General features: G+C 45.1%; 1 protein-coding gene across 2 annotated transcripts; it reads left to right on the plus strand.

The window, feature by feature from the left end:
- Positions 1-983: 983 nt before the first annotated feature.
- LOC142852287 (liver carboxylesterase 1) lies at positions 984-26,943 on the plus strand. 2 transcript variants are annotated; one of them, XM_075976918.1, is made up of 14 exons: positions 984-1,316; positions 4,075-4,279; positions 5,557-5,701; positions 7,362-7,495; positions 8,774-8,927; positions 10,619-10,723; positions 11,413-11,517; positions 14,149-14,187; positions 15,641-15,781; positions 17,418-17,498; positions 18,404-18,551; positions 21,568-21,699; positions 22,687-22,759; positions 25,117-26,943. In XM_075976918.1, the coding sequence occupies exons 1-14, from the start codon at positions 1,262-1,264 to the stop codon at positions 25,298-25,300; spliced, it is 1,701 nt and encodes a 566-aa protein (XP_075833033.1). In that variant the 5' UTR covers positions 984-1,261; the 3' UTR covers positions 25,301-26,943. The 2 variants fall into 2 exon arrangements, with proteins under 2 accessions (XP_075833033.1, XP_075833031.1); XM_075976916.1 differs by having other exon boundaries at positions 1,019-1,316; positions 4,072-4,279.
- The last annotated feature ends 72 nt before the right edge of the window (positions 26,944-27,015 follow it).

Raw genomic sequence — 27,015 nt, forward strand, 5'->3', positions numbered from 1 at the left:
CATGGACTTGACCCCTTTTACTCATATTATCACCCCTTCTCTCTACAACTGAACTCTGGAAGCTCAGCCCAGAGCTTAGCTGTGGATCTGTGCACCGGCTCCCATCAGTTACTGGATGAAGGTTCTATGATGACAATTAAGGTGGTCATCAATCTGATTACAGGGGAAGGCCAGTTCAGGCATCCTCTCCACTATTGCTTAGGGTCTTCGCTGGAGTTATTGTTGGAGATTCTTGGGAATTTCTCTGGTGCCAAGTTTCACAACGGCACCACAACGGCTCCCACAATCAAGGTCTCTCTTTCCTTGCTCTCCCTCTCTATCCTTCCCCATCCTGAGCATTCCATTCCCTCACGTTCTCTACTTTCTACAGATGATTTTTAAAAAGATATTGCAGACATTTAGGCAAAACAGAAGCCTTAACAAATAGCTAAATTGGGAAGCATTGCCACCTATGTTACCTTTGTTACACGTCAGTAGTGGGGAAGAGTTCAGCCTCTCATCCCAGAAGACTAATCTCACAGGCACCTTGGGGCTCTAGGCCTTCGGGTTTTCTTTCCCAGTTTCTTTCCTGTAGAAGGAAATCCCAGACATTTTGGTAAATGTTTGAGGAATGAATGGATAATGGGTAGATGGGTAGGCAGGATTAGACTATGGAGGGATATTTACGGTGGGAAGAGCCTGTCCCCTCAAGCAGAAGAAGGCTGGCTACTTGGCAGGAATCCTGCAAAGGCAGCATTTAGATATTAGGGGGCACTGGATGAAATGTAAGTAAGGTTGTTTCCAAATAGGGACCTAGAACTTTAGGAAGCAAAAATTCAGGGATGCTGAGAAATATGTCCGAATCTTGGAGCTGAGATGCTCAGAGGCCTTGAGTTGCTCTAAAAATCTCCCATCCCTCTCTGGGGATGCAAAACCAAAGCTTCCCCTGCCTGCTAAGCTAGTCTCTGCCTCTGGAGGGCTCACAACACTAAGGTTTGGCTGTCACAGGGAAAAAGCTTATGTAAGAAGTCCTTGGGTTAGTTTATGGACCTCTGTTATCTGAGAGTTGGGCAACGATTGTGCCAATAAGAGAGAGTGAACTCTGGGTGGGTGTGGCTAAGAGGTCCCACTAGATACCCAGAGAGGGATTTTCAACTGGTTTTCTTATGTAAATTGGCAGAGTGGGCAGAACTTCAGGGGCTGGTCTATAGCTGTGGGCAGGATCAGTGATTTCCTTCCAAGCACCAGACACCTCACTGGGCTCCTGAGGTACTGTCCTTCCATGATGTGGCTCTGTGCGTTGGTCCTGATCTCTCTCACTGCTTGCCTGACTCAGGGTGAGTACTTCTGGGTGCATATTTGAAATCCTTTGTCCTGAGCCTTGGTGAGCGCAGGCTCATTCAGGGAAAAACAAAAACAAAAACAGGTCCTGTATCTTAGAGGTGTTTGCCCTCTGGATGTGGACAGAAAGAGTGAGTGAATCTAAGTTCAGTGATCTTGAACTTTGTGTCCTTGAGTGAGGAACTTAGCTTTGCAGTGCCGGCTCCTTCCCCTTTGGGCTGCAGTGGCGGTGAAATGAGGGACTGTGTCTGTGGACTCCCAGTGGTGGTCGGTCTAGAAGAGGTAGGTCTAGAAAAGCGGGGATTTAAAATAGAGTATGTCCATGGAAAGTTTCACATGTAAAATCATCCAAGAGCTGCATTTGAAAAGACGATTTTTTTTCCCTCTGAGAGTTCCCTGAAAAGGGGGTGTATGTATCAAGGAATTAGGACAGAGGGGGAATTCTTGGCTGAGATATCGGGCGCTTAAAAGAAAGCTCACACTGGCTCAGAACTGAGAGATAGACAGTTATTTATTTTAGGGGAAAACTTACAAATCCGGATTCTCTGCTTTGGATCTTGATGGAGATCAGATCCAAAAAAGCTGAAGAAGCGAACCAGGACCAGGGGGTGGGGTGTGGGGGGCGGGGGGGGGGGGGTCGGGGACGGAGAGCAGAAGGGGCCGGACGCGCTTAGGCATCCGGGTAAATAGTCAATGAGGCCACGCCCCAGTAGGCGGGTAAACCTTCCTGCAGCCAAAATCACTGGTATCAATCAGACGTCTGAGACAGAACAGAAGCTGTTAGCAAGGGTCTTTGTCATGGTTTACATGGTTTACATGGCAGAGAAGGGAGGAGTCAGGGGACAGAGGTGTAACCTTAACTAGTTTGGGCAGTTCCAGGGGACACGGGGATGAAGAGACTGTGTTTATTTTAAGTGTACTAACTCTGTGTGATCAAGATGGAGGAACAGGCTAAAGGACCCAGATAAGTAGGTGGCTAGGGGTATGGTTTTGGGGTTGTTAGACCCTTGGGGTGAAGTTTATCCCAGATGAGCAGGGCATCAGAGGTCAAAGCAACAGGTATAGAAAGCAGATCTGTGGTCAGTACAGTAGTAAAGGGACCTCAGGACCCATTTGCACCACTGAGGCTTCCTGGGGAATGTGCTCATCCAAGGCTTCCTAGAATCATCCCTCACTCTCTCTCCAGCTCCAGAATCTACAGCAGTGCTTCCCCGTTAAGGGTCATGGCCTTGTTGAAATTTCCAGACTTTCCTTCTGTTTAGCTGTGTGACACTGTGAGAGGCTGGGATAGAGTAGGAGACAGAGTGAGAAAGGGTTCGAATTCGGAGAGGATCAGATCTACGCTGCTTGTTGCCCATACACCTCGAAATGACCACCTAAATTCTCTCTTCAGGAAGTTCATCCAGTCTGCTTGCAACTCCTGCCCCTTCATCTTTGCTATGGCTTTGGTAACTCCTACTTAGCAGTGTGGTTTTTTTTGGGGGGGGGCATCTGTATGTACTTGTAGCACACCGTAGGTGATCAATATGTGCACATCCCACATTATTTAAGCAACATCTATATTTTTGTTTGAGCTTCCATCCCATCCATTCTATCTTCTACCCAGAGCCATTTAGATTCTTCCCACTTCATTTGGGTAGAAAATACTCATTGAGTTAGCATAAGCCACACCTAGCGGTTTCTTCTGCCTTCTCCCTCTCCTCAGGACTCTTACTGGTCCCTACCTCCCTTCCCCTTGGCCTTCCATCTGCCACCACCCTGGTAGGTGTTCTCACTCAGCTCCAGTTGTCCCTGGGCTTCACACTTGGTTGCTACAGTATACAAATGCACAGTGTCACCCTCATTTTCATGCAGTGAACTTGACCTATCCCTCACTGACCTCCTTCCAGCACTGCAATTCCCGTGTCTGGGGGCATCTTCCTGCTCAGAGATCCTCCAGCTGCTCCTGTCTTCCAGGAAGACAGCAGCATGCCCTAGTTCTTCTCTCTTCTTTCTCTTTAGGCCCCATATCTATTCAGGAAGTAAGTCTACCTTAAAGTTCCCTATATACATCTGCATATCTCTGCAGATCTCTTTCCCTAATTATAGAAGAACTTATTCTGGTAGAGACCTCTGGGTCATCACGCTTAAAGCTATGAAATGGATGTCCTAGAACTCTGTTGTGTTCTCGATCCCATAGCTATTTTATTTATTTTTTATTTATTTGTCTACTAAATAAAGCCCTCTGGTCAGGAATTCAGAGTCCTTCATGATATGTATCCGATAATACAAGATTACTGTCTACTCCCCTTGGATTGCACCTGGTGGTATTCATGCACCATCTTCTCTTCCCAGAAGTGGCCAGTGTTATGCTGTATCTAGGCTGCTGCACCTAATGCTCATTTGTGTTAATACCTGTCCCTTTCCATCTTCCCACCTCTGCTGCAGGGCTGAGGCTCTCTATGATAAAACCAATAAGAAGGCCTCATTCCTTCTAATCTCTCCCTCCTATCCCTCTCCCAAGTTACCACCTTTTTCTTATGTGAGTTGTCTGTGGCCCATCCTATGAGGTCAGCATCCTGAGGATATGCTCACCTTCCTCATTGCCTCATTCAGCATACAGCTCATGTCTTCTTTATTTTACATGAAGCAAAGCTGTAGCCAAGAGGATTGAGTGACTTACTCAAGGTCACATACCTAGAAAGTAACAAAGCCTACCTGGAGTCTAGGTCTGGCTTTTCTCTCCTGATGTGTCCTCTTTCTCTTGTCCAGCAGGGCACCCATCCTCACCACCCGTAGTGAACACTGTTCATGGCAAAGTCCTGGGGAAGTACATCAGCTTAGAAGGATTCTCACAGCCTGTGGCCGTCTTCTTGGGAGTCCCCTTTGCCAAGCCTCCTCTTGGATCCCTGAGGTTTGCTCCACCACAGCCTGCAGAGCCTTGGAGCTTCGTGAAGAATGCCACCTCCTACCCTCCTATGTAAGCCACTGGGGCCCTAATAGGGGACATTGTCCTTGTAAATATAAGCAATATCTTTCCAACTGTCTTAGCTCCCTCTCTATTTGCCGTGTAGACACCATGACCAAGGCAAGTATGGGAGAAAAGGTATATTGGGGGCTTACAGTTTCAGCGGATGAGTCCATGACTGTCATGGCAGGGAATATGGTATCACTCCGGCAGGAATGGTGTTGGAGCAATAGCTGAATGCTCTTATCTTAAAACAACAGTCAAGAGGCAGAGTTGGCAGAGCTAACTGGGAATGGTTTCGGCTTTTGAAACCTCAAGCCCAGCCCCAGAGATACACCTCCTCCAGCAAGGATACATCTCCTAATCCTTCCCAGCAGTTTTGCCAACTGGGTACCAAGTATTCAAATGTGTGAACCTATGGGGCCATTCTCATCTAAGCAACCATACTGGCTAATTGTCCTTGGGGTAGTTGTCTAACATCTGTGCCTTAAATTTCTATTCTATAAATGGAAATCATAACAGATGTCTGGGGTTGGTGTAGGCCTTAAATGATTTCTATTAACAAAGAGTAAGTGTTTACACGCTTGAAGGACCCATAATTACCATCAGTTCAACTCTGGATTGGACCTTTGAGCTCTCTTACCAGGGCAGCCACAGTGATTTCTGGGCTATGAAAAAAGTAGAATATTAGCAGGCCAGGGCAGCAGGACCCTTAGTGTCAATACTTTTCCATAGACCCAGAATTTTGAGTGTCTTTACCCAAGGGCACCCAGCATATTAGTGGTTGAAGCAGAACAAAGGTATAGTTTTCCTAAGCTGCTGTGTTATTCATAAAACACAGTTCCTGGCCTATACAGAGTATGCTTGTCATTAGAAATCGTACCATTGGTTGATGAAAGTGTCCCAGGGATTAGAAGATGTTTACCTGATGGAGTACTATGTCACCCTGTAGCCCACTGTATAAATCCCAGTAGGGACTTAAACATGGCATCAGTCCAGGCCATGCAGGAGATGTCATGATCATGGACAGGCCAGCATGTGAGCTCTTCTCTCCTGGGCTTAGGATATAGCCAAAGGCTCTGGGAAGGGAACAGATGTCAAGTCCTTTTTACTCTGCAGAGTTGGAAGGTGCTAGAGAATCCAGAGTTTCCTCCGGAAGCATGTAGACCTTCTTACACACTCATACTATCTTCGTTAACAAACTCAAACCTCCCGGTGCAAAGGTTGGGCCTCAGACAGCCTGCCCACCTTCCATCTGGTGTAACATGGGTGTCCTCTATCTTTCCTAGGTGCTCCCAAGACCCAGAGGCAGGGAAGATGCTCGCCAAGCTCTTCACCAACAGAAAGGAGACCATTCCTCATGAGTTTTCTGAAGACTGTCTCTACCTGAACATTTACACCCCTGCTGACTTGACAAAGAGCAGCCGGCTGCCTGTGAGCATGGGGCCACTGGTCCAGCATTGGACTCTTCTGTGCCCCTGGGAGGGAATAAGGGCATCTGGGGGCAAGGACATTACAGTCCAGGCCTGAATCCAAACCTTCTGTTTACCTCCAAAAAGACAAAGGTTTCTTTCCTGTCTGTTTGAGTGCATCAGACTCTGCAGGAGGTTGCCCTACATCCGAGAGTCCCATCTTACTCTTCCAAGCTCTCTCACCCTAACAAGGACAGTGATATCAAGTCTTACTTACAATGGAGGGAGAACATGATCCCAGAGTAGCTAAGACATAATTTCAATAAATTGAAGCTGAAAACAAAACTTTAATTTTTAAAAAAAATTCTATGTGATAGTTCACATGAAAGAAACTGATATTCTGGTGGAGGAAGCTCGAGCACACAGTTGGCAGGCAGGGCTATAGCATGGGCCTTTGGACCTTTAAAACAAAAAAACAAACAAACAAATCTGTGCTGTTTGATAAGGAGTAGGTAGCAAAGGTAGCTGGAATGTCACCTTTTGACTCACAGTACCTGTGATAACTTACATTGGCCTGTGACAGAGGTGTGAGGGGAGGAGCTGCGGGCAGCCTCTTTCGCCTTTTGTCAGTAATCCTGGGCTTTATTGCAGGTCTCTGTTATCAGTTACTGCCTTTGGCACAGGCAGAGGATGCCATGAGTCAGCGTTTCCCACAGAAATGAAGGGCCTGAGATGGGGCAGGCTGCCATTTGCTGGCCAGTGGTTGGGAAAGGGGCTTTGGGAAGAGGCAATCTCTGGGGTGTAACAAGCCAAATGCCAATGCCCTGCCAGTCTCCACGGACAGGAGTAGGCAGAAGAGACTTTGAAATTCTGGCAGACAAAGCACTTTCTTTTCTTAGCCGATGCATGGGGAATTAGTCTCTATTTCATATAGAAGCAACATATTTCATATAGAAGCAACTTAGTGCAACTAAGTCCGCTTAGTGCAACTCTGGGTTCATAGTACACATTATGAGTTCTTTTAAACAAATAGGATTTTGTACTTCTCTGCTCTGTAGGTTAAATCACACACACACAAATTGCAAACTTTTGCATCCTTTTAACTTCAAGTGTTATCGGTCTTTGGTACACAGTAGTTTCTTAAGTAATATTAGCCAGAGGAAGCAGCAGTGAGCTGGACTAAGCAAGGTGGGAGGATTCGGGCATATGGAGGAGACACTGTAGAAGCAGGACCACTAGGCTAGTGTGTTTCTCATCGTGCAATCAGTTCCCTGCAGAGAAGTTAAATTTACCACTGAAAGGTTAGTGACATTAAATGAAGTGGCAGTCCAAGCGCTGCTTCTTGCTTACGTTCAGTTGGTTGAACACCCCAGGCATGAGGTCATGGGGTTGTGGGGAGAACATGATATCCTTGGTCCGTGCTCTTTGCATGATGGTTTTCTCAACTTAAATCACTAAAGGATGGAAATGAGGAGAAAGATGGGGACATTGAGTGTCAAGGCATTTTAGGCTGAGAGGTGGAAAGGAGAGTGACTGCTTATTGCAGCCTTTCTGGACACTAGTGTGTTTGGGGTGACATCCTTGAGTCACAGCCTAGATGCAGGCGATCAAACCAGATGACTTCTGCAGTCTCTGCAGTTCTGCCAGCAATGACCAGTGTAACCGATTATGTTATTGTCTAGGTGATGGTGTGGATCCATGGAGGTGGACTGGTGATCGATGGAGCATCAACCTATGATGGACTGCCCCTTGCTGTCCACGAAAATGTGGTTGTTGTCGTTATTCAGTTTCGCCTGGGCATCTGGGGATTCTTCAGGTGATATATTTCCACAAGTCCTATTATTGCCAAATGTTAACACAGCATAGACCAGGACCCCCACACTGAACCCTTGGTGGGCAAACCATGTACAAACCCTAGGGATCAGTACAAGGCCTTCTTACAACCTTAGTCCCTTGTGTCAAGCCTGATATTGTTACGACCATCAACTGTTATAAATAGCTATTATAATGCTATCGCTGTCCTGCACAGGGCCAGAGTGTTCTGGAACACTGATTAAGTAATTGTTTCTCTCCAGCATGCTTCTGTGTCACACAGATGTCCTTGTCAAGGCCCACAGCCCCCATTCTGACTGCATCTCACACCAGCTACGTTTGCACTTTTTTCCTCCCGTGACCCTGAGGCCTTTGTATCCACTGTGCCTCCTAACTGCTGTTCTCTTCTTCAGAGGCACAAACACATGCCCTCATTTGCTCTCTGTTGCTGTGTTAGAACACTGACCAGAAGCAGCTTGGGGGAAGAAAGGACTTATTTAGTTTATGCTTTCAGGTCCTAGCTTATCCCTGAGGGAAGTCAGAGCAGGAAATGAAGCAGAAACTGAAGCAGAAGCCAGGAGGGATGCTGATTCCCGACTTTCTACATCCTCATCCTCAGCCATCTTTCTTAAGTAACCCAGACCTACCTGACTAGGGATGGTGCCATCCATTGTGGGCGGGGCTCTCCTACATTCGTCGTTTGTCACAACAACCTCACAGACATAGCCACAGGCCGATCTGATCTGGGATATTCTCATTCTTCCGTTAAGGTTTCCTCTTCCCAGGTGGTTCTGGACTGTGTTAAGTTGGCAGCAAGAACCAGTGCAACTCATTTACATGATTTATTCAGGTTTCCCATAAGTGATGCTGCCTCAATGACACCTTTCCTCGTTGTGCAATCTAAAGCGCCACCCTTTAGCCCGACTGCTATATTCTCTTTACCCGATGATGTTTTTCCACTGTCTGTCGTCATATTCTGTTTCCATCTGTTGGCCTGTGGTGTACAGTGAGAGTCGGTGTAGTCAGAGGTTTCATGGGTTTTGATCTCAGGTGAGCTGCACATTTTAAACCCTGGTTGTATGCATGGTGGCTCCTGACCACCTGGTTTCTGGACAGTGAGTGTAGATCCCCACTCTGAACGTTGCTGTAGGGATGAACAGCAGGTGAATACCCTTGTCATGATGTGGGACTGGCTTTTTCTCAGAAGCCTCACATAGAGTCCCAATCTCTCTCCTAGAGCACAACCATGACATTTCTAAATCTACCCACTATTGTCTTACAGCACAGGCGATGAACACAGTCGGGGGAACTGGGGTCACTTAGACCAGGTAGCTGCACTGCGCTGGATCCAGGATAACATTGCCAACTTTGGGGGCAACCCAGGCTCTGTGACCATCTTTGGAGAGTCAGCAGGAGGTGCGAGTGTCTCTGTTCTTGTAAGTGTCCCTGATACCAGGCCTCGTGTCCAGGCTTGATGTCTGCTGAGGAGATCTCTTACGGACCAGTCAGTCCGGCCTTGGCACTTTTGCTCTCATAACCTGGATTCAGGTTGACTCCGCTTATCAGTCAGCATCAGATAGTGGCTGGCTAAAGATTAAACTTTCCTCAGCTCCTAGGGAACTCAGAGTTCAGCTCTGTGTCATGGGCCACAAAAAGCACCAGTTGTACACTGCACCATGCCACATCTCCACTTCTGACTTATTTCGATTCTCTTTGTTAATTAGACTAACATTGGGGCTGGTTTCTCTCAAGAAGTGTTGGATGTAAACTCCAAATAGGAAAGGGGAGGGCATGAGTGTAATTATTTGGTTAAAGCCTGGGTCTGCACAGTGAAAGGACTCAGGCACCCAGCAGCCTTTGTCTACACAGTGAAGGGACCCAGGCACCTAGCAGCCTGGGTCCGCACAGTGAAGGGACCCAGGCACCCAGCAGCCTGGGTCCGCACAGTGAAGGGACCTGGGCACCCAGCAGCCTGGGTCCGCACAGTGAAGGGACCTGGGCACCCAGCAGCCTGGGTCCGCACAGTGAAGGGACCTGGGCACCCAGCAGCCTGGGTCTGCACAGTGAGGGACTCGGGAACCCAGCAGCCTTTGTCTACACAGTGAAGGGACCCAGGCATCTAGCAGCCTGGGTCCGCACAGTGAAGAGACTTGGGCACCCAGTAGCCTGGGTCTACACAGTGAAGGGACCTGGGCACCCAGCAGCATGGATCTGCACAGTGAAGGGACTCTGGCCCTCAGAAGAAGCAGGCCTGTCTTCAGATGGTCTTTCCATGCTCAGGAGGAAAGGTGGCAGTCTCTGGGACTGAATTATATGGTAGAAAGTGAGACATAAAACTGGAGGGCATTGAGGAGAGCAATGGAAAGCACTGGTGACTTCTAAGACCATCCTAGCTCACTCTGAGTTGAACAGAGAACCACCCCATCACTGCATCTTCAAATACACTAATTTCATATTTTGATTGTCAAATGATGCTGGGTGATGGTGCATATCTATAATCCTGTCACTCAGAAAGCTGAGGATTAAAGGCCACGAGATAAAGGTCAACTTTGACTAAAGAACTAATTCTTGCCCATTCTGGGCTATTTGGCAACAAGTGTTTTCTTAAGTGGGAAGCAGTCTTCTGTAGTATTATCTCTCTCTCTCTCTCTCTCTCTCTTTTTTTTAAAGAAATGTATAGTATTCCAAAGTGAATATAAAACATTATTTACCCAATCACATTATACCGTTGGACTGTTTCTAATTTTAATATTACAAATAATAGGAGCACACTTATTTTTCATGAGCCTCTGTGATCACTTTTCTTGGGATAAATTCTGAGTAATATAATTCTGAAGCAGAATTTGTGACTAAGAATTGTCCAATTGTCTTTCCAGTGGTTTGATTGTAGAGAAAGGCTCTTGCCATGTTCTTTTTGTTTGGTTCTTGTTTTGGACTCTGTCTCCACCGTGTTGTGTGTCTTTTTGGAGGAGACGGTGGTTCCAGGGTGACCCTAGGAACAGGATACTTTTATGCCTACAGAGCACCAGGGTCCCTAGATGAATGGCCATGGCAGCAGAGCCCTAAAGAGTAAGCAAATCTCAGATCACTCCTTTGTGTGCAAACCTTCTTCTCTTCTCCCTGCTAGGTGGTGTCCCCGCTGGCCAAGAACCTCTTCCACAGGGCCATCTCTCAGAGCAGTGTTGTCTTCAATCCTTGCCTGTATGGGAGGGATGCCAGGCCCATGGCTAAGGTAGGAGCTGCCTGGGACAGCTACTGCACCCTTTAGTCTATCGCCTTGGGTCATCAACAGTCTTTCTTGTTGCAAGATTCAGCTGAGGCACTCAAGGGCTGCCTGAATAAGAATGAATGAACAGGAAGGGCTGGTTTATTACCCACATCTTAAGCCACAGTCTCCACTTATTAAAAGTTCCATGTTGAGTATGTTATCCAGGCCTCCAGCAATTCTGCACACTTTTTAGTGTATTGGAGACATGATCACGTCCTGTGCATGTCACATCTAATCACCATCCTGATCTGATGGAAAGTGAAACACAGGGAGATTGAATGAACGGTCTGGCAAGTGATAGAGGTGAGGCTAAAATCAGGCAGTGAAACTCTTGATTTTAAACCTTTAACTTCCAACAGATGCTTAAGAGGCTTTTTATTCTTACAATATCCCTCATCCTTTAGTGGTCCTGGCAATAGACATTGGGCCCATTTTTGTCAGAACAAGGTAACAGAGACATAGATATTGTGTAACCAGCTCTAACCATGTCTAGTCAGCAATAGAGGTTACTCTGGTACCCAGCCCCTACACTTGTTCCTTTAGACTACTTTCAGCAACCCTCTATACCATCTTCAGAAGTCAGGCACGGGCTGAAGCCACAGTCTACATGGAGGGAGCCAAAGGATGTGCTCTTGACCCCTGTTCTCTTATAGAAAGTGGCTGCTCTTGCTGGCTGTAAAACCACCACCTCCGCTGCCATGGTTCACTGCCTGCGCCAGAAGACAGAGGATGAGCTCTTGGAAGTCACACTGAAAATGGTGGGTGTGCCCATCCTTGTGTCCCTACCCTGTGAGCTTGGCCAAAGGCTTGATTCATTCAGCTGTCTTCTGAAATAGCTTTTCCCTTCTCAGGACAGTGTCAATATTGTGATGTAAATTAGTTCTCACTGCTCCCTTAACAGAAAATAAATGTAAATAATAAATAAATAAATACATTTAAAAGTGCTCAGTAAGAACATTATAGGAAATTCCATGATCATCCTTCAGCTTATCAAAGCTTAATATCATGGTATTCTTATTTTCAGGTATATTTTAAATTATACTTCTACACCTAATTACCAAAGTGAATTAGGGGTGGTGAGGGCATGAAATACCAGGTTTCTAAGGCAAATGTCACATACAATCTAGGACTACCTGTCCTGGAAGGTATCACGCACAGTGGGCTGGTGGGCTGGGCCCTCCCACATCAATCATTAATCAAGAAAATCTCCCAAAGACATGTCCATAGGCCAATGTAACAAAGGCCATTCTATAATTGAGATTCCCCCATCTTAGATAACTCTAGTTTGTGTCAAGCTGACAAAAATTTGCCAGCACAAGATTTTCCCAGCTTTCTATTGTCTATTCATTCATCCTTTAACCAATTTTATTAATTATTTTTCATTAATCTAGTAGAGATCCATCTAAAATATTTAATTCTTTTATTTTCAATCTATCTCATCTCTATTACTCATCTGGCCAAATTGTATCTATGTGCCTTCATGCAGACCTTCAAAACCATGGTCTGTAGGATTCCTCTCGAGGCCACAGAAGCTCTCTGGCCCTGTGTTGTTTCTGCTTGTCCACGAACTGAGCCAATGCGAACATAGGGCTTTCACTGTCAGGCTTAGGTTAGGTGTTACAAGAATTAAGAGAAGGCTATTGTCTAATACTCAGAGAAAAGGCAACTATTTTAGCCACTCTCCATATGACACAGGGGACTCAGCTTGCACAGGAATGGCTGGTGATTTTGAAGAAGCCAAGAGAACCCCATATCCAAGAACACGCTACAAGTTTTAGGATCTTATAGGAGTACTTCCATGATTATCTATTGGTACCAGCATGCATACACACATACTTGTATGCATGAGCATGCACATACATACATCATACTCGTGGACTGTGGGACTCCAATGCACAATGGAGGCATTGTAGTGATTGTTTCCCCCATGCAGGTGAACCCAGTTAGCTAGAGTGTAGTGATGCAATCACTTTCAATCTTACAATAAAGAAAAACATGGGTTACAATGAGTTCCAGTAATCTTGGAAGTGTACGTTTTCTGATCCCAGATGAGAATGTTCTTCAATGTCCCTTGAACAGGAAAATGAATGCTTTGTAAGAGACTCCTTCAGCAATTGAAATGTTCTGGGACAAATGGTCTAGCCCGGGCTATGTCTAGATGTTCTGAAAATACTTAGGAATGCACCACGTCTATTACTCAGTTTTCTGTTCTTTTCTTTTCCCCAGCATTTCGGAGTCATACCCTATCTGTTTAGAAGGCATTTTTCCTTAATTTAAACAACAGACGTACTGTAAACTCTGGTGGACTGACATGGTTTATCCAAGATTTCTGACTTACATGGAAGGAAACTGTCACGGAGGGGCAGGCTAGGTACCCAGACACCTGGGAAGACATGGCGCTGCTTTAAACCACGCAAGGGACCTTGTGGATTGTACTTGAGAAATGAAGGGTTAAGATGGGGTTGTAATCTGGAATCTTCTTTACCTGTCCCTCATACTTGAGATCTTGTATAGTTGCCTGAATTTATGAAGCAGGAATGAGGAAAGGTGGACAGTGGTGGAGGGGCTTCAAGTCTATCCCAACTGTAGCCTTATCTCCACAACTCTATATGCCTCCTACCACCACCTTGACCTAATTCCACTACTCTGCAGAGGAGACATTGGAGTATTGTTGCCAGTGAGAGGAATTGAGGTGAGGAGCACAGCAATTGGAAGCAGACATCCTTTCCAGAGTTCCTAAGACCCTGAGTGGGTCCCAAAGTCTGTCCCTTTGCTGCCACTACTCCATCATTTGGATCCTCCCTGTGACCATGCCCTGAGGACCCTGACCTTGTTTCAAATCTATTTCTATGATAAAATAGCATGAGAAAGCATTTCCCCTAGGGAGAAAGGGTTTATTTTAGCTCACAATTCCTGGTTATAGTCTATCATTGCGGGGAAATCACCATGGCAGTTGATTGTAGGAGCTAGTCACATCCCATCCTCAGTCGGGAGCCGAGGTGAATGAATGCATACATGCTCTCTTGCTTGCTTGTGCTAAGTTATACAATCTTATACCCGGCTAGCTGCCTAGGAAATGGTGCCCCCTACAGTAGTCTGGATCTTCTACACCAATTAAATTTCTTAGGACAATTTCCTAAAGACAAACCCACATTCCAAGTCAATGTAGAGTCTATCCCATTGAAACTCTCCCCACGAGTGGTTTTAGGTGGTACCAAGTTGGCAATTAGAGCTGACCATTTAGAGACTTAGGATGAGGTTCTCTTGATCTTGGGCCTAGCCAAGGAAAACTCTAAAGAAAGAACCTAATACTTCTAAGGCCAAGCTCTAAATATCAGCTTTGGACAAGGAAGTTTTCTCACCCAATTTCTCTGCCTTTGTTTCCACAGAAGTTTGCTACTGTTGACTTGGTTGGAGACCCCAGAGAGGTAAGGGCCTTTGCTTTCTGAATTACAGGTACTGAATCTTATAATTAAGGACGAATACTCATTTGTAGAACAGTACTATTATCTGTGTGTGCAAGGCTGAGGCCCAGAGACTTGTGATGATAACATGATCAGGAGGACCAGGGGCAGGATCAGGATGACCTGTTTCCCAGTGCAATGTTCCCACTCAGCAACTCAGTGTCCACCAGAGTCACCTGCGCCCCTCTAAGTGACATTTCCTGCTTTTATAATGATCCTATAGAGTACGATGCACAAGAACCTTTCATGTTCCAGAGACAGATGGCTGAGGAGCTCTGGAGCCATCAATAGGGAGTACGGGTCCCCTGAAAGGACACAGGGATGATACACTGTGAAGGAGGAGACTTTAATCTCAGTGCTGAGGATCCCATACTCTTTCCACCAGCCTGGAAAATCCAACTTTGCCCTTCTTCTCATCCTTCATACTCTCCTAACCTCTAGCACTGGCCAGGAGACTAGTTCTGCAGTATCTCCAATCATGGGTAGTTGACTAGGTTTACAACTGACCTCTACAGCCATGGGTAGTTGACTAGGTACAGCTATGACCTCTAAAGCCATGGGTAGTTGACTAGGCTTACAGCTATGACCTCTATAGCCATGAGTAGTTTACTAGATTTATATCTATGACCTCTACAGCCATAGGTAGTTGACTAGGTTTACAGCTATGACTTCTACAGCTATGGGTAGTTGACCAGGTTTACAGCTATGACTTCTACAGCCATGGGTAGTTGACTAGATTTGCAGTACTAAGCGCGGTTTCCTCAAGCCATATCCAGGCTTGTGGGGTATGGAGAGATAAGATGCTGTGGTGGGGCAGTTAAAATTTTCTTAAACTAGCATACAAAACATTAAGTTTAATTATGGTATTTTCAAACAAAATAATTAATTAATATGAATTAAATTTGCTCTTAAACAATTTTGAATTCTGTACATGCGTGCAATACATACTAACCACTTTTACCTCCAACCTCTCTAAAACCTACTATCTCTCTTTGTTCCCACACATCTCTCTCTTACATTCATAAGTATTTGCTTCATTTTGCAACCCAGTTAGATTATCCAGGGCTGTCTGTGTGATCATGGGTTTGGTGGGTTCAGCAGGTTGCATACAAGACACTGGCTCCTCATCACTAGAGTCTATTAATAGTCAATAATGCAGAGCTAAAGGACAGAACCCTTCTTCCTTGACTTATTGTTGATAGGGCCTACCTCGTACAGGTCCAGTGCAGGTTATAGATTATTAATAGAAAGTGCTGTCTAGAGAAGGTGGTTTCACAGGCCTTCACTCTGTCTTCCAATATTACACACTTCCTGCCACATCTTCCAGAATGTTCCCCAAGCCTTAGCAAATGTGGTATACATATCTCACTCAGGCCTAGGAAGGACAGTCACAGACACTATATTTCCATTTTCCCAGAGCTATCCCTTCCTGCCCACCGTGATTGATGGAGTATTGCTGCCAAAGTCACCAGAAGAGATCCTGGCCGAGAAGAGTTTCAACACTGTCCCCTACATGGTGGGCATCACCAAGCATGAGTTTGGCTGGCTCATTCCAATGGTGAGAACAAATGGCCTCTTATACAGGTGTGCTCACAATCGCAGCCATGAACCCCCTGCTGCTCCAATGCCTTCTTCTTTCTTACTTCAGTGTTCTTTGAAACCAGAACATATGTCCCCATTGCCATGAGTGGGTATTTCCATGGCAGTATCACCCAGAAAGCCCAACTATCCTATGGGAACCTTAGTCCTGGAAACCCCTCTCCCCAAACACTACCTTTCCTTGACAAGTCCTGAAATTCATAAGCTGGAAGGGTCAGAAATAATACCCATGCTGATGGAGCAGCAGAGGACATCTTTGAAGGAGAAGACACTCGTGGGCAGGGGTCAGGCTGGGGCTCAACAGCTTCCACCTTAGAGTTGAACTCTCAGCCCTGGGAGATCTCCACAGGGGCTCTGAAGGGCCTCAATCGCCTAGAGTCAGAGAGAAGTCATTGAGTTAGTTCTGAAGTCCAAGCAGGATCGACTCTTTAATATGTCAAAGAAAAGGTCAGACTCAAAGAAATCCAGCTGGGTACTTTCAGCTTACTTTTGGTAGAATGACTGAAATATGAAAAAGAGAAGGTGTGGCCTGAGCAGGTCCCTGACTCTGATATCTAGAGAGGTTTCAAGGTTGGGAGCTCAAGGAGTGACGTGAGCATTGAGTCTGGCACAAGACTATTGAGTTCGGTTCATGCTCTCTCCTCAGGACTGGAAGTTGAAGTAAAACTCTCACCACAGTGAGTTCCTGTCCTCCACAGTAGCCATAAAAGAAATTGAGTATCATCTCCCCCAGATGTTTACATTTCCAAAACTTTTCAAATGTCAAGCAAATTTTTTTCTCAACTCTCAAGAAAGTAATTCTGGAAGAAATTATTAGCTTGCAGAACAGAGAAAGGACTGGTAACCACAAGAGTTTTAACTCTCCAAGAGAGGGCTCAGGGGTGAATCTGCCTATCACCAAGTGCAGGCTGAAACATAGAGTAACTTCCACTGACTGTCCTGAGCTGGTGTCATGATAGGGCACAGCTGTTAGCTGCTAGAATAGAGTCGAGTCTCTGATCGCAGATGTTTGAACAAGGTATGGACACACCACTGGTGCTATAACTGCTCTGGAGAAGAGCTTCAGGGATAATAAAAAGTGTACAGTCACAGGGCTGGCTTTGGCTTCTTCAGTCACTTGAACTGTGGGCAAACACACACACAGACAGTATTTATAAACAGACAAATATAAAATATGTTCCTTACAAAGAAGATATTCTAAATTAATATAGACATTATATAATAAATACACATAGAACATATATCATATATACAATATGTGGATATATAATATATTTAATATAAATACAAATAAAATGTTATATAATATGCATTCATGTTTATATGCATACTGTATATGATACATATTATATTTTACACAGTATATACACACAGCCACATACACCTATGCGCACACACACACACACACACACACACACAACAACACACACCTTTTCATTTCATTTGTTTCATTGGTTACTTATTCAAACATGAACTCTAATACCAATTAAGATTCAGGAGAGAAGTTTCCTTCTGTATTGATTTGACTGTTTGGCTGTTTTGATTCTTGTCATTTCCCCATAATTCATGACTGTTCATAAACATTTCTTTAACAGTTTCAGGGCTTTCCACTCTCCGAAGACAAACTGGATCAGAAGACAGCCGCTTTCCTCCTGTGGCAGGCTTACTCCATTCTAGTAAGTGTTGAGGGAATCATGGAAACTGGCTGAGAAACAAAGAAGTCTGTATATTTTCCCTGAAATGCACACTTATTCAGTGTCCGGAAAGGCCTAGGTGCGGGGCTCAGTTCCAGCTTGCTGCTTTTCCCATGTTAAAGTGAAGAAACTCACACTTGTGAGTTGCAGCTCAACCCCCCCCCCCCAAATTAAAGATAGTAAACCAAATAAGGTGAAGGCAGGGATTGGTGGCATAAGACTTACATAGGTGCTATGAGGCTCATAGAGAAGGGGACACCACTGGTGGTTGCTGAGTTTGTGTTCTCTGCACATCTGACTCATAGGGTGCTGTTATCTGCAGGCCCCTGGGTGCCCGTGAAGCTAAAGAGAAGCTATAGCTGCAAGACTTATGACTTGTATCTTTTCTATTCCATTTCCCAGGAATATTATACTTTGAAGTTAATTTATTGGATACCAAAAGTGTCTTTCTTCAGAGAACAAGGGAAGACAACAAAACTTGCAGTTGCTTAAGGACGCAGGGTGGTATACTGTGTGTAGAGAAAGGCACCCTTCATTCAGGATAGAGCTTGAGAAATCACCCACTGGATAGCAGCCCTCAAGCCATTGGGTGGCTTCAGTCACATGGACTTTACCCACTGAAGCCAGTGGGACAATGATGATATATTGCTGAGATGCCTAACCTCCAAAGTTAAAATCTATTAAAACCAAATGACTCACCTAGAGAATTCCTATTAGTCTTCTCTGGGCCACACCCCCCTCCAAAAGTTGCCTTCTTATCCACTCACCACCCAAACTAGGAGAATTTGGCCCTCAACTCAAGTGGCATAGGAGCAATGAATCCATGGCAACCACCTCCAGAGGCCCCATTGCAGCAGGTTAGGTGGTCACTTTCTGTTCCATTTCAGAACGTCTCTGAGAATCTGATTCCTGCTGCCACTGAGATGTATCTAGGAAGGACAGATGACCTGGTGGAAAAGAAGAGCCTGTTCCTGGACTTGATGGCAGATGTCATGTTTGGTGTTCCGTCTGTAATTGTGGCCCGTAGTCACAGAGGTGAGTCTGGAGAAAGGAGTAGGACCATGAACTCACCAACAGATCTCTAGCCTTTGCCTTTCATCATAAAAAGATATGATGTCTGCTGAGGGTCAGGTCTTGAAGGCCAGTTCCCTATGTGAGTTTTAGTATTGTTTCTGCCTGTAAGTGCCTGGGAGAAAAAGGTTCACATGTAATTTAATCTAAGAGATGATGCCAGCAAACACTCCAGAGAGATGAGAAAGTGACCTGGAGACCAACCGGATGAATGGGTCCCTGAGCCATCGTTATAGCCCCACGGATTATTCTTTTAATATGTTGTTGAATTATATTTGGTTAAATATCATTGGAGATTTTGAGCTCTATGATCATGAAGGATATTGAACTGTAATTTTATTTACCTGTAGTGTCTCTGCCCTATGTGAGCATCAAGCTAATGATACTCTCAGTAAAAGAATTTTACAGATATTTGGGAAGAATCTAAGGATTAGTACCACAAGCTCTTCCCTTTAATTTTGTTGTTCCGTTTATCAGTGAAATTGTAATAATATGATTTTTTTCATTGATGGGAGACTTCTAATTACAGATACGGTCTCCTTATTCCACACTGATCTGTTCAGATTGACCATTTCTTCTTGTTTCTGTCCCCATTTTGGCTTATTAGGGCAGTTGTTTACCTGTTTTAGTCATCGGTCAGCTGGTCAGGGGTGCTTTGGTCTGTCCAGATATTAATCCAGGAGAGATTCTTCAAGCACCGGTCTCTAGCAGCTCTGGTGTTTGGCAGCCTTGACTGTGGGTGTAGGCAGGTGGGGTCAAGCAGTGGGCAGCCTCTCATGTTACAGCCATGCCTGCTGGGAAACAACACAACACACATGCCGTCCTTAGTCCTGCAAGTGGTTCAGCTCCTGTTTAGGCCCAGGAAGCCCGGTCTCCCCAGTCCTTTGCTGCTGTCATTGAAGCTTCTGCAAAAGAAGAAAGCTGGTGGGTATAGGCATCTAAATTCCTCAGGTTTTAGCAGGAACCAGTGTTGCAGCTCTTGTGTGGGCCCATGAGTGTAAAGTTCCTTATCCCATAATACTGGTCAATGTCACAGCTCTGGCTCTGGACCCAGGGTCTGAAACCCTTGGCCTACAGGACTTGATGTCTTTTGTAAAAATCATCTGTCAGCCAGGGTCTGCAGTCTTCCTTTTCTAGCCCCTTACTGTCTATATCCCCCCTTGACCTAGGTTCCCTACCATCTCCTGCTAACTCTCCTTCCACTGTCTTCCTGGCCTGGCTATTCTCAAGATGCGCAGCTGCTTCCACTTCAGCAGCTCAGCCTGTCAACACCTCTACTGCTGGTGCCTTTGCTGTGGCTCTCCATTGTCACTTTCTTTGTGCTACAGCACTGCCTACATGACCGAATTAGGCAAGAGAAGAGCTCTTCAAAGTCTCACACTAGAGCTGATGTTTGAGTACTGGAGGAGGGAGTATATGCGAGCATTTCTCAGCCATATCACTAAGTAAGCATGCTAGCGTCCAGAGAAGGTATATTTGTGTCAAGAGGTCTTAGGTCTTCTCCACTAGTCACAGTGACCATCTGCTATATGGCCAAGAGAACTGCTGCTCCTCTGACCTGGGTGGACATGGCCTTAGGATCATCTAGAGTTCACTAGTGGTGTGACAGCAAAATGTCTGGGACAAGCTATTTCAAACTGCCTTGGTGATGCTGAACCCTCAGTAGCCCCTGCTCTCAGTTTTCTTCACTGTTTGTTCGTCTCAAGGAATCTGTGGAGTATTTACGTAGGTTGATGATGACTTAAGTGTTGTTTAGCTGGCCAAGTGACAGTCCTTTAGCCTAAGGACGCCAGTACCACAAAAGGGACCCCAACCGTTATATTAGAGAGTCAAGAGGTTCCCCCTTCACCATATTTGCTTATTGGCAGGAAAACTGACAGGAGGAGGGCTCACAATAGCCAACAGAACATATCATTGACACTAATGATGGTTGTAACCATCTTAAACACTTCCCCACCACACTAGTTCATGGAAGTCCCCTTAAATGACACAATTCTTTCCGTTATCCAATTCTTGTGCATCTATTTGTCTGTAGTGGTCTCTTTTGATGCTGGGATGGTTCAACAAACATATTCTACCACATCTGTTGAACATGGTTCAACAAATTAACAAACTTAATCCACCACTTAAATAGACTAAAGAATAGAAACCACATGATCATCTCATTAGACGCAAAAAAATTTTACAAAATTCACCATCCATTCATGATTCCCGGAAAGAATAGGGATACCAGGGAACATTCATCAAAATGATAAAGGCAGTTTTCAGGAAGCCCACAGCCAATATCATTCTAAATAGTGAGAAATTCAAAGCATTCCCATTATAGGCTTATATAGGGATCCTTAACTGAGAGCCACACCCTAGCTCCTGGGATTTTCAGCTGTAAAACCCACCAGAGACCACTCTCCTGACATCAGGAACTCCACGAGGGTCTCATGCTCAGAGCAGCTGCAGGCACAGGAAAACAAGTTGTTTACTCCATTCACTCCAGCAGGCAAAGGGTCAAGTCAAGGGGCCAGGGGTCTGCAGCCCCCAACAATGGTGATCTTACACTTGGGCCAAGCACACAGATGGATATGAAGCATGAAACCTCCAGTTTTTGCATAGATTTTGAAAATCTAATTATCCTAATTTTCAGAGAGGCAGCTTGGGTTTTCTTCATCCTGCTCTACAGGGCTAAGAAAACCCTAAGGATGCTCAAAGGCATCTGGAGAAAAGACAGCTGTGTGGTTCTAGACTGTCCTTGAACCAAGGCACAGCTACATTATCATTAACACACATTTGTGTATTTATTGCATTCATTGTTCATTCAATAAACACCCGTTCAAATTCTAATTCCACATCAACCAGCTGTGGGGCTCTAAACAAGTCACTCTTAAAACTATGTTTATCTCCTCTGTAGATGAGGCATGTATGCAACTGCAGAGCCTGAGAAGTGTGTCTGGAAATGTGACCTGTCCATGAATCCATGTCTCCACAGATGCTGGAGCCCCTACCTACATGTACGAGTTTCAGTATCGGCCAAGCTTTGTATCAGACACGAGACCCAAGTCTTTGATAGGAGACCACGGTGACGATCTCTTCTCAGTATGGGGGGCCCCGTTTTTAAAAGGTATCTTTGTTGGCTATGACGTTGGTGGTGTGAATTCTGGGTTTGGGTCCTGGTTTGATGGCCTTGAGTGAGTTTCTCCTTTTAAACTGACTTGCATGATACTCTGAAGCAGGGCTCAGCTATAAGACAGTTTCCACTTAACACACATGAATGATTGTGTTTGCACATCCCCATCCATAGTCATCCTCAGAATCCTGACTTGTGACACCAGAAAAGATCTGATGGTCCATATACGCCCTGCTTAGGGCAAAAATGGCGTGGTTTGATTTTCCTCCTGTGAGAACATTGGATCAGGTCAGGAAATTTGAAATTTTGCTAACCTTAACAAGGCCTATTTAGTTTCTTTCTATCTGGCTATCTATATATCTAAAACACATCGTATATTTATATAACTCATATTATATGATAAGGGACGCTTTTGCAAAGGTCTCCAATACCTTTTTCTCAGTAGCTGTGTATAACTAGTGATCTCTTACAATACACCACTGTCTCTGGGAGTGTCCAAGCTGTATGGACCCTTAGGCCCTTGGCAATTCTGATCATTTCAGAATATGTGAACAAGAGAATAAGAGTGATAACATATCTAAAGGCCACCAACCTGGCTAAGCCAGAGGTAACCAACTATCATTGACATTGTACACCAAGAGGAAAGCGCCAGGCAGCTGAACATGGAAGATAAAGGTAGATAGCTTACAGAATAAAGATATCTGAACTTTAAAAGTGTGGGCCTGCTCAAGCAAGATTGTCATAAAAGTTAGATTTGGACTCCATAAGTATGTGATAAGGGCCAAGGCTCCTCATCTCTCCCATCCAAGTACTAACCAGACTCGACCACACTTCGTTTCTCAGATCAGAAGAGATCAGATGCACTGAGGGCAGTGTGGCCAGACAAAAGATTGTATTTCTTACAGTCTCCCTGTGCTGCGCTTGCTCTGTCTTGTAATCCAAGTCTTAAATAGTTAAAGCATCTTCCTTTTTCCTCCACAGGGGGCTCCTCAGAAGAGGAGATCAACTTCAGCAAGATGGTGATGAAATTCTGGGCCAACTTTGCTCGGAATGGGTGAGTTTGGAGATACAGTGTGAAGACTCATAGCTTTTGGGAATGAGAGTTTTCTAATGCTTGAGTGATCAACCCCCTTTCAATAATCTCTTATGGATTATGAGACTGGGGTTAGTCAGTTTTGTAGGTGTGACGATATCTGTGAGATAGTTCAGTTTGAAAGATGAATTGTGAAATTTGGCTCACAGACCAGAGGTTCCAATTCTTGGGCACTTGGCTGTTCCCTCTGGTCCTGTGTCAATACAGATATTATGCTGGTAAATAGGGTAGATCAAAGATTCATACGTCCTGTTGATTAGAAAGTAAACAAAAAGGATAGAGCCAAGGTTCCAATATACTCCTCACTGCTTCCCAGTGACCAACTTCCTCCAGCTTGGGGATGCTCTTAAATTTTCCATCAACTCCCAATAGCACCATTAGATGGAAATTGAGACCCATATGTTTTTAGAGGAATATTTAAGCTCTAAATACCTAATATCATAACCTGTGACCTGCAGAGGCTCATGCCCATCACACAATCTCAATATTTCCAACACAAATTAGAAGTTCAAGTCAATGACTTCCTCAGGCTCACAGGAACTCTTAGTTTTGAGTCTCCGTTGCAATAAAGCAGTAACATTTCCAAGATCCAGTGACAATGTCCACACATTCCTGTCACATGGAAGAACAGGAACGTGCCACCGAGGGATTGTACCAAAGCAAGTCCAAACTACAAGAGGCAAATCGTAACTGCTGTAGCGTCTAGGGGTCTGTTGGTAGGTGTAGGCTCTTGCTAGGGAAACTTCTCTGTGGTCTTGCTGTCTGCACCTCCAGCACCTCTTTGGGACTGGCTGATCTTATGGTCTGAACATTTCCTAGGCAAATGTTTCTGGCCCTGCCAGTTCTAATTTGCTGGGGTCTCCATAGCAAATCAGCTTCACCCTTGAAATGTCCTGTAACATTCTCTCAGCGTTGCTAGCAGGGGCTGAAAGCCTTCCACACATTTGCTGGCCTCCCAAACCTTCATTTGAGAGCAGGTAGAAAGAAGCCTTGATTACTCTATTAGCCTCGTATTCTGCATGCTTCCAGAACAAGCACCACATAGACAATGCCGAAATGCAATTCTGAGATTTGTCAGGGATCAATGAAACAGAGCTGTAGCAGCTTCCAAGTCTCTGGATGTGGGAAAATAAATTCAGGAGAATCAGTTCCTTAGGTCACTTTGTGAGGCAGGAGGTGGGAGCAGGGATCCCTAGTGCTGTCTTCTCAAAGCAAATTCTTCAAAACTATTTTATATTGAAAGCCTGCAATGGGCTGATTTGTGGCTTCCTAAGTCATCCTTAAAGTAACTTCCCTTTCTTCTTATACAAAACAGACTTGATTCTAGAGCACGAATCCACTGAGCAACAGAACTGTCCTTGTGCACAACTTTAAGCATGCTCCTTGTTTGGAAAAAGTCAGGATTTCAAACCTTTATGCTGTGATTTCTGACCCTAAATCTTAGTGTAAACAAATTGCAATCAGCAGAAAGTACCATTGCTGCTGCCTGCAGGCTGTGCTCCCTAAAGTTCCTCCTGCTAGTTAAATAGTGCATGAACTTTGAACACAGGCCTCATAAAATTTCAGGGAGTGAACAAAATATAGATAATTTCATTTTGACAAAGGAACATGGGTGGCTTCTAATATGGTTCCTTACAAAGACCTTATTCCCACGTGAGTGATCAGAATATTGACTTCTCTGTTCTTTCTCCCATTAGCTCCCTCTGGACCACACTGTAAGCCTCACTAACTGTATTCTGGGCATTTTGCAGTACATTCACCAAACATTTCCAAACTCTTTACAAACCAACTAAAATGTCTTCTAAACTGTATCATCGGATTAATTAGATAATGTCCCACATCTCAGTAACAATTTCATGTATTAGCTTTGGACCAACTCCAAGGATGAAAGTTTATTTTGGATTCTGAGTTATGCTTGGACTTTTTATTTGGAGTCAGTGATGAGGCAGAATATCATAGTAGGGACAAGTTTGTGTAAAAAGCTCCTGTCTCTAAACAGAAAGGAAGCAGAGGGATAAAGGAATAGAGTCTGAGAACTCCTGAAGACATGGTCTTCAGGGACCTGATTCTTCCAACCAGGTTCCACTTCTTAATATTTCCACTTATGCCCAGCTTGGTGTCAGCTTGTATCACACAATGAAAATTTAGTATCCAAACCACAGTGTGAATTAAAATGAACAGGCTCTCCCAGATGGGATATAGAGACCTGTCTATCTGTGGAAGGCTACTGCTTTCTTGGCAGAGGTAAGCCATGGCAGCCTTGCACATGGGGAGAGCACAGTTGATTTGGTGACTTTCTCTTTTAATTCTGTTCACAGGAACCCCAATGGGGAAGGGCTGCCCCATTGGCCACAATATGACCAGAAGGAAGGGTACCTGCAGATTGGAGTCCCAACACAGGCAGCTCATGGGCTGAAAGACAAGGAAGTGGCCTTTTGGACTGAGCTCAGGGCCAAGGAGGCTGCAGAGAGGTCGACCCAGAGGAAGCATGTTGAGCTCTGATCAGGAGGCCCAGCCCGGTGGAGAACCTGGAGCTCAAAAAAGGGGGTATTCTAATAGACACTGCTTGTCCGTTTGTTGTTTGCTCTACAAAGCAAGGCATCTGACTGTTGAGTGTGTAAACTCTTTGATATATTGTACAAACAAAAAGAGGGAGGTGGTGGTGGTTGTGCTCTCGTTTACTTTTTTTTACAACAGTGAAAATCATAACTTTGTAAATCAAACAGAGTCTGTGTCCTTGACTCAAGATGAACGTGTGTGTCTGAGAGGGAAGGTGAAGAAGAGATCCAACGTCCTGCGATGTCATCTCCACAGGCGGTGGGTAGGGGACTGACTGTCCTGCATCACACTGAGGCACAGATGAGATGTTACTGGGCCACTTGTTCCTGGGGAAACATGAACAAAGGCCCACTCACTCCAGAGTTGGGAGGAATGGCAGGTCAAAAGAATAATTCCGCACAAGTCTAGCCTGGAGAACTAATGAGTTTATCAGCCTTCCTTGTGTGAGTGAGGGGGTCTCATACCAGTGTACTGAGAAAGTAGCTGCATCATGAAAATCCTCCCTGAGCATGGTGGACAACTACCCGGAGCTGCTGAGATGGAATCCCACCCTCAGCTAACAGTCCACTCTGTATTTCCTCTAGCACACTGGGAGATGACACAGCTGGAGCAGAATAATATGCAACAGGGATGGGATGGCAAAGGGAGTGAGCAGACTCTGCTGAGGATCACCTGTGCTGAAGCATCTCCAGCTGGATTCCATACTGGTTGTGGGGCAATTCACAGGAATATAGTCAACCTATCAGTGGCCACACACCCTAAGGGAACAGACACTCCCCACCCTAGCAATCAGAAACTTTCCAAAGGGTCTAAGCTAGTGGTGAGGGCTTGTGGCTCCTCCCCTCCATGCTGGAATGTTGATTGGCTTGATCTCCTGCAGGCAGCCACAGCTGCTGTGGTGTCTGGAATGCATTGGTCCTGTCATGGCAAGAAGACATGATTTTGCAATTCCTCCTAACCCTAGCTCTACAATCCCTCCTCCCCTCTTCCACAATGACTCCTGAGTTTTGGAAGGGGGCGGCACAGATGCCCCATTTGTGCCTGAGTACCTCACTGATGCATGCTCTCTTTACATTGCACTTGTTGCTGGGACCTGGAATTAGTTCCCAGCAGCCACACAGGGACAAGAACCTGTAACTTCAGTTCCAGAGAATCCAAGTCCTCTTCTGGCCTCCACAGGCACTGCAGACACATGATGCACAGAACAGCATTCAGACAGAAACCTTACAGACACAAAATAAAATTGAACAACACTCAAAGAAAAGATACACATTTAGAAGGCAGTTTGATATTATTTCCATTTATCAGGTATTAGTAATAGGATCACCCTCAGTGCCTATGAGCTCCTCAATCATGGGTTCTTGGTCAGATTTAGAGTAGCAGGTATGAGTTTCCTCCTGTGCAGCAGACATTAAATCTGATTAGAAGGTAGTTGGTAACTCCCATAACATTCATGCCACTGTTGACTCTATGGGTCATTATTGTAGGTCACAAGGTTCATTGATAGGTAAGACTGTCCAATACCATCAAAGCAAGCCAGTAGAGTGGCAGCTTCCTGCTTAGTACCAACTTGATTTCTCCTGCCATGTGACCAATGGATGTGTGTGGTGTTTTTAGTAACAGGGTCTTGCTGTCAATTTTTGTTGGGCTACCAGAGC

Source organism: Microtus pennsylvanicus, chromosome 6 (genome assembly GCF_037038515.1).
Source record: "Microtus pennsylvanicus isolate mMicPen1 chromosome 6, mMicPen1.hap1, whole genome shotgun sequence".
Lineage (NCBI taxonomy): Eukaryota > Metazoa > Chordata > Mammalia > Rodentia > Cricetidae > Microtus > Microtus pennsylvanicus.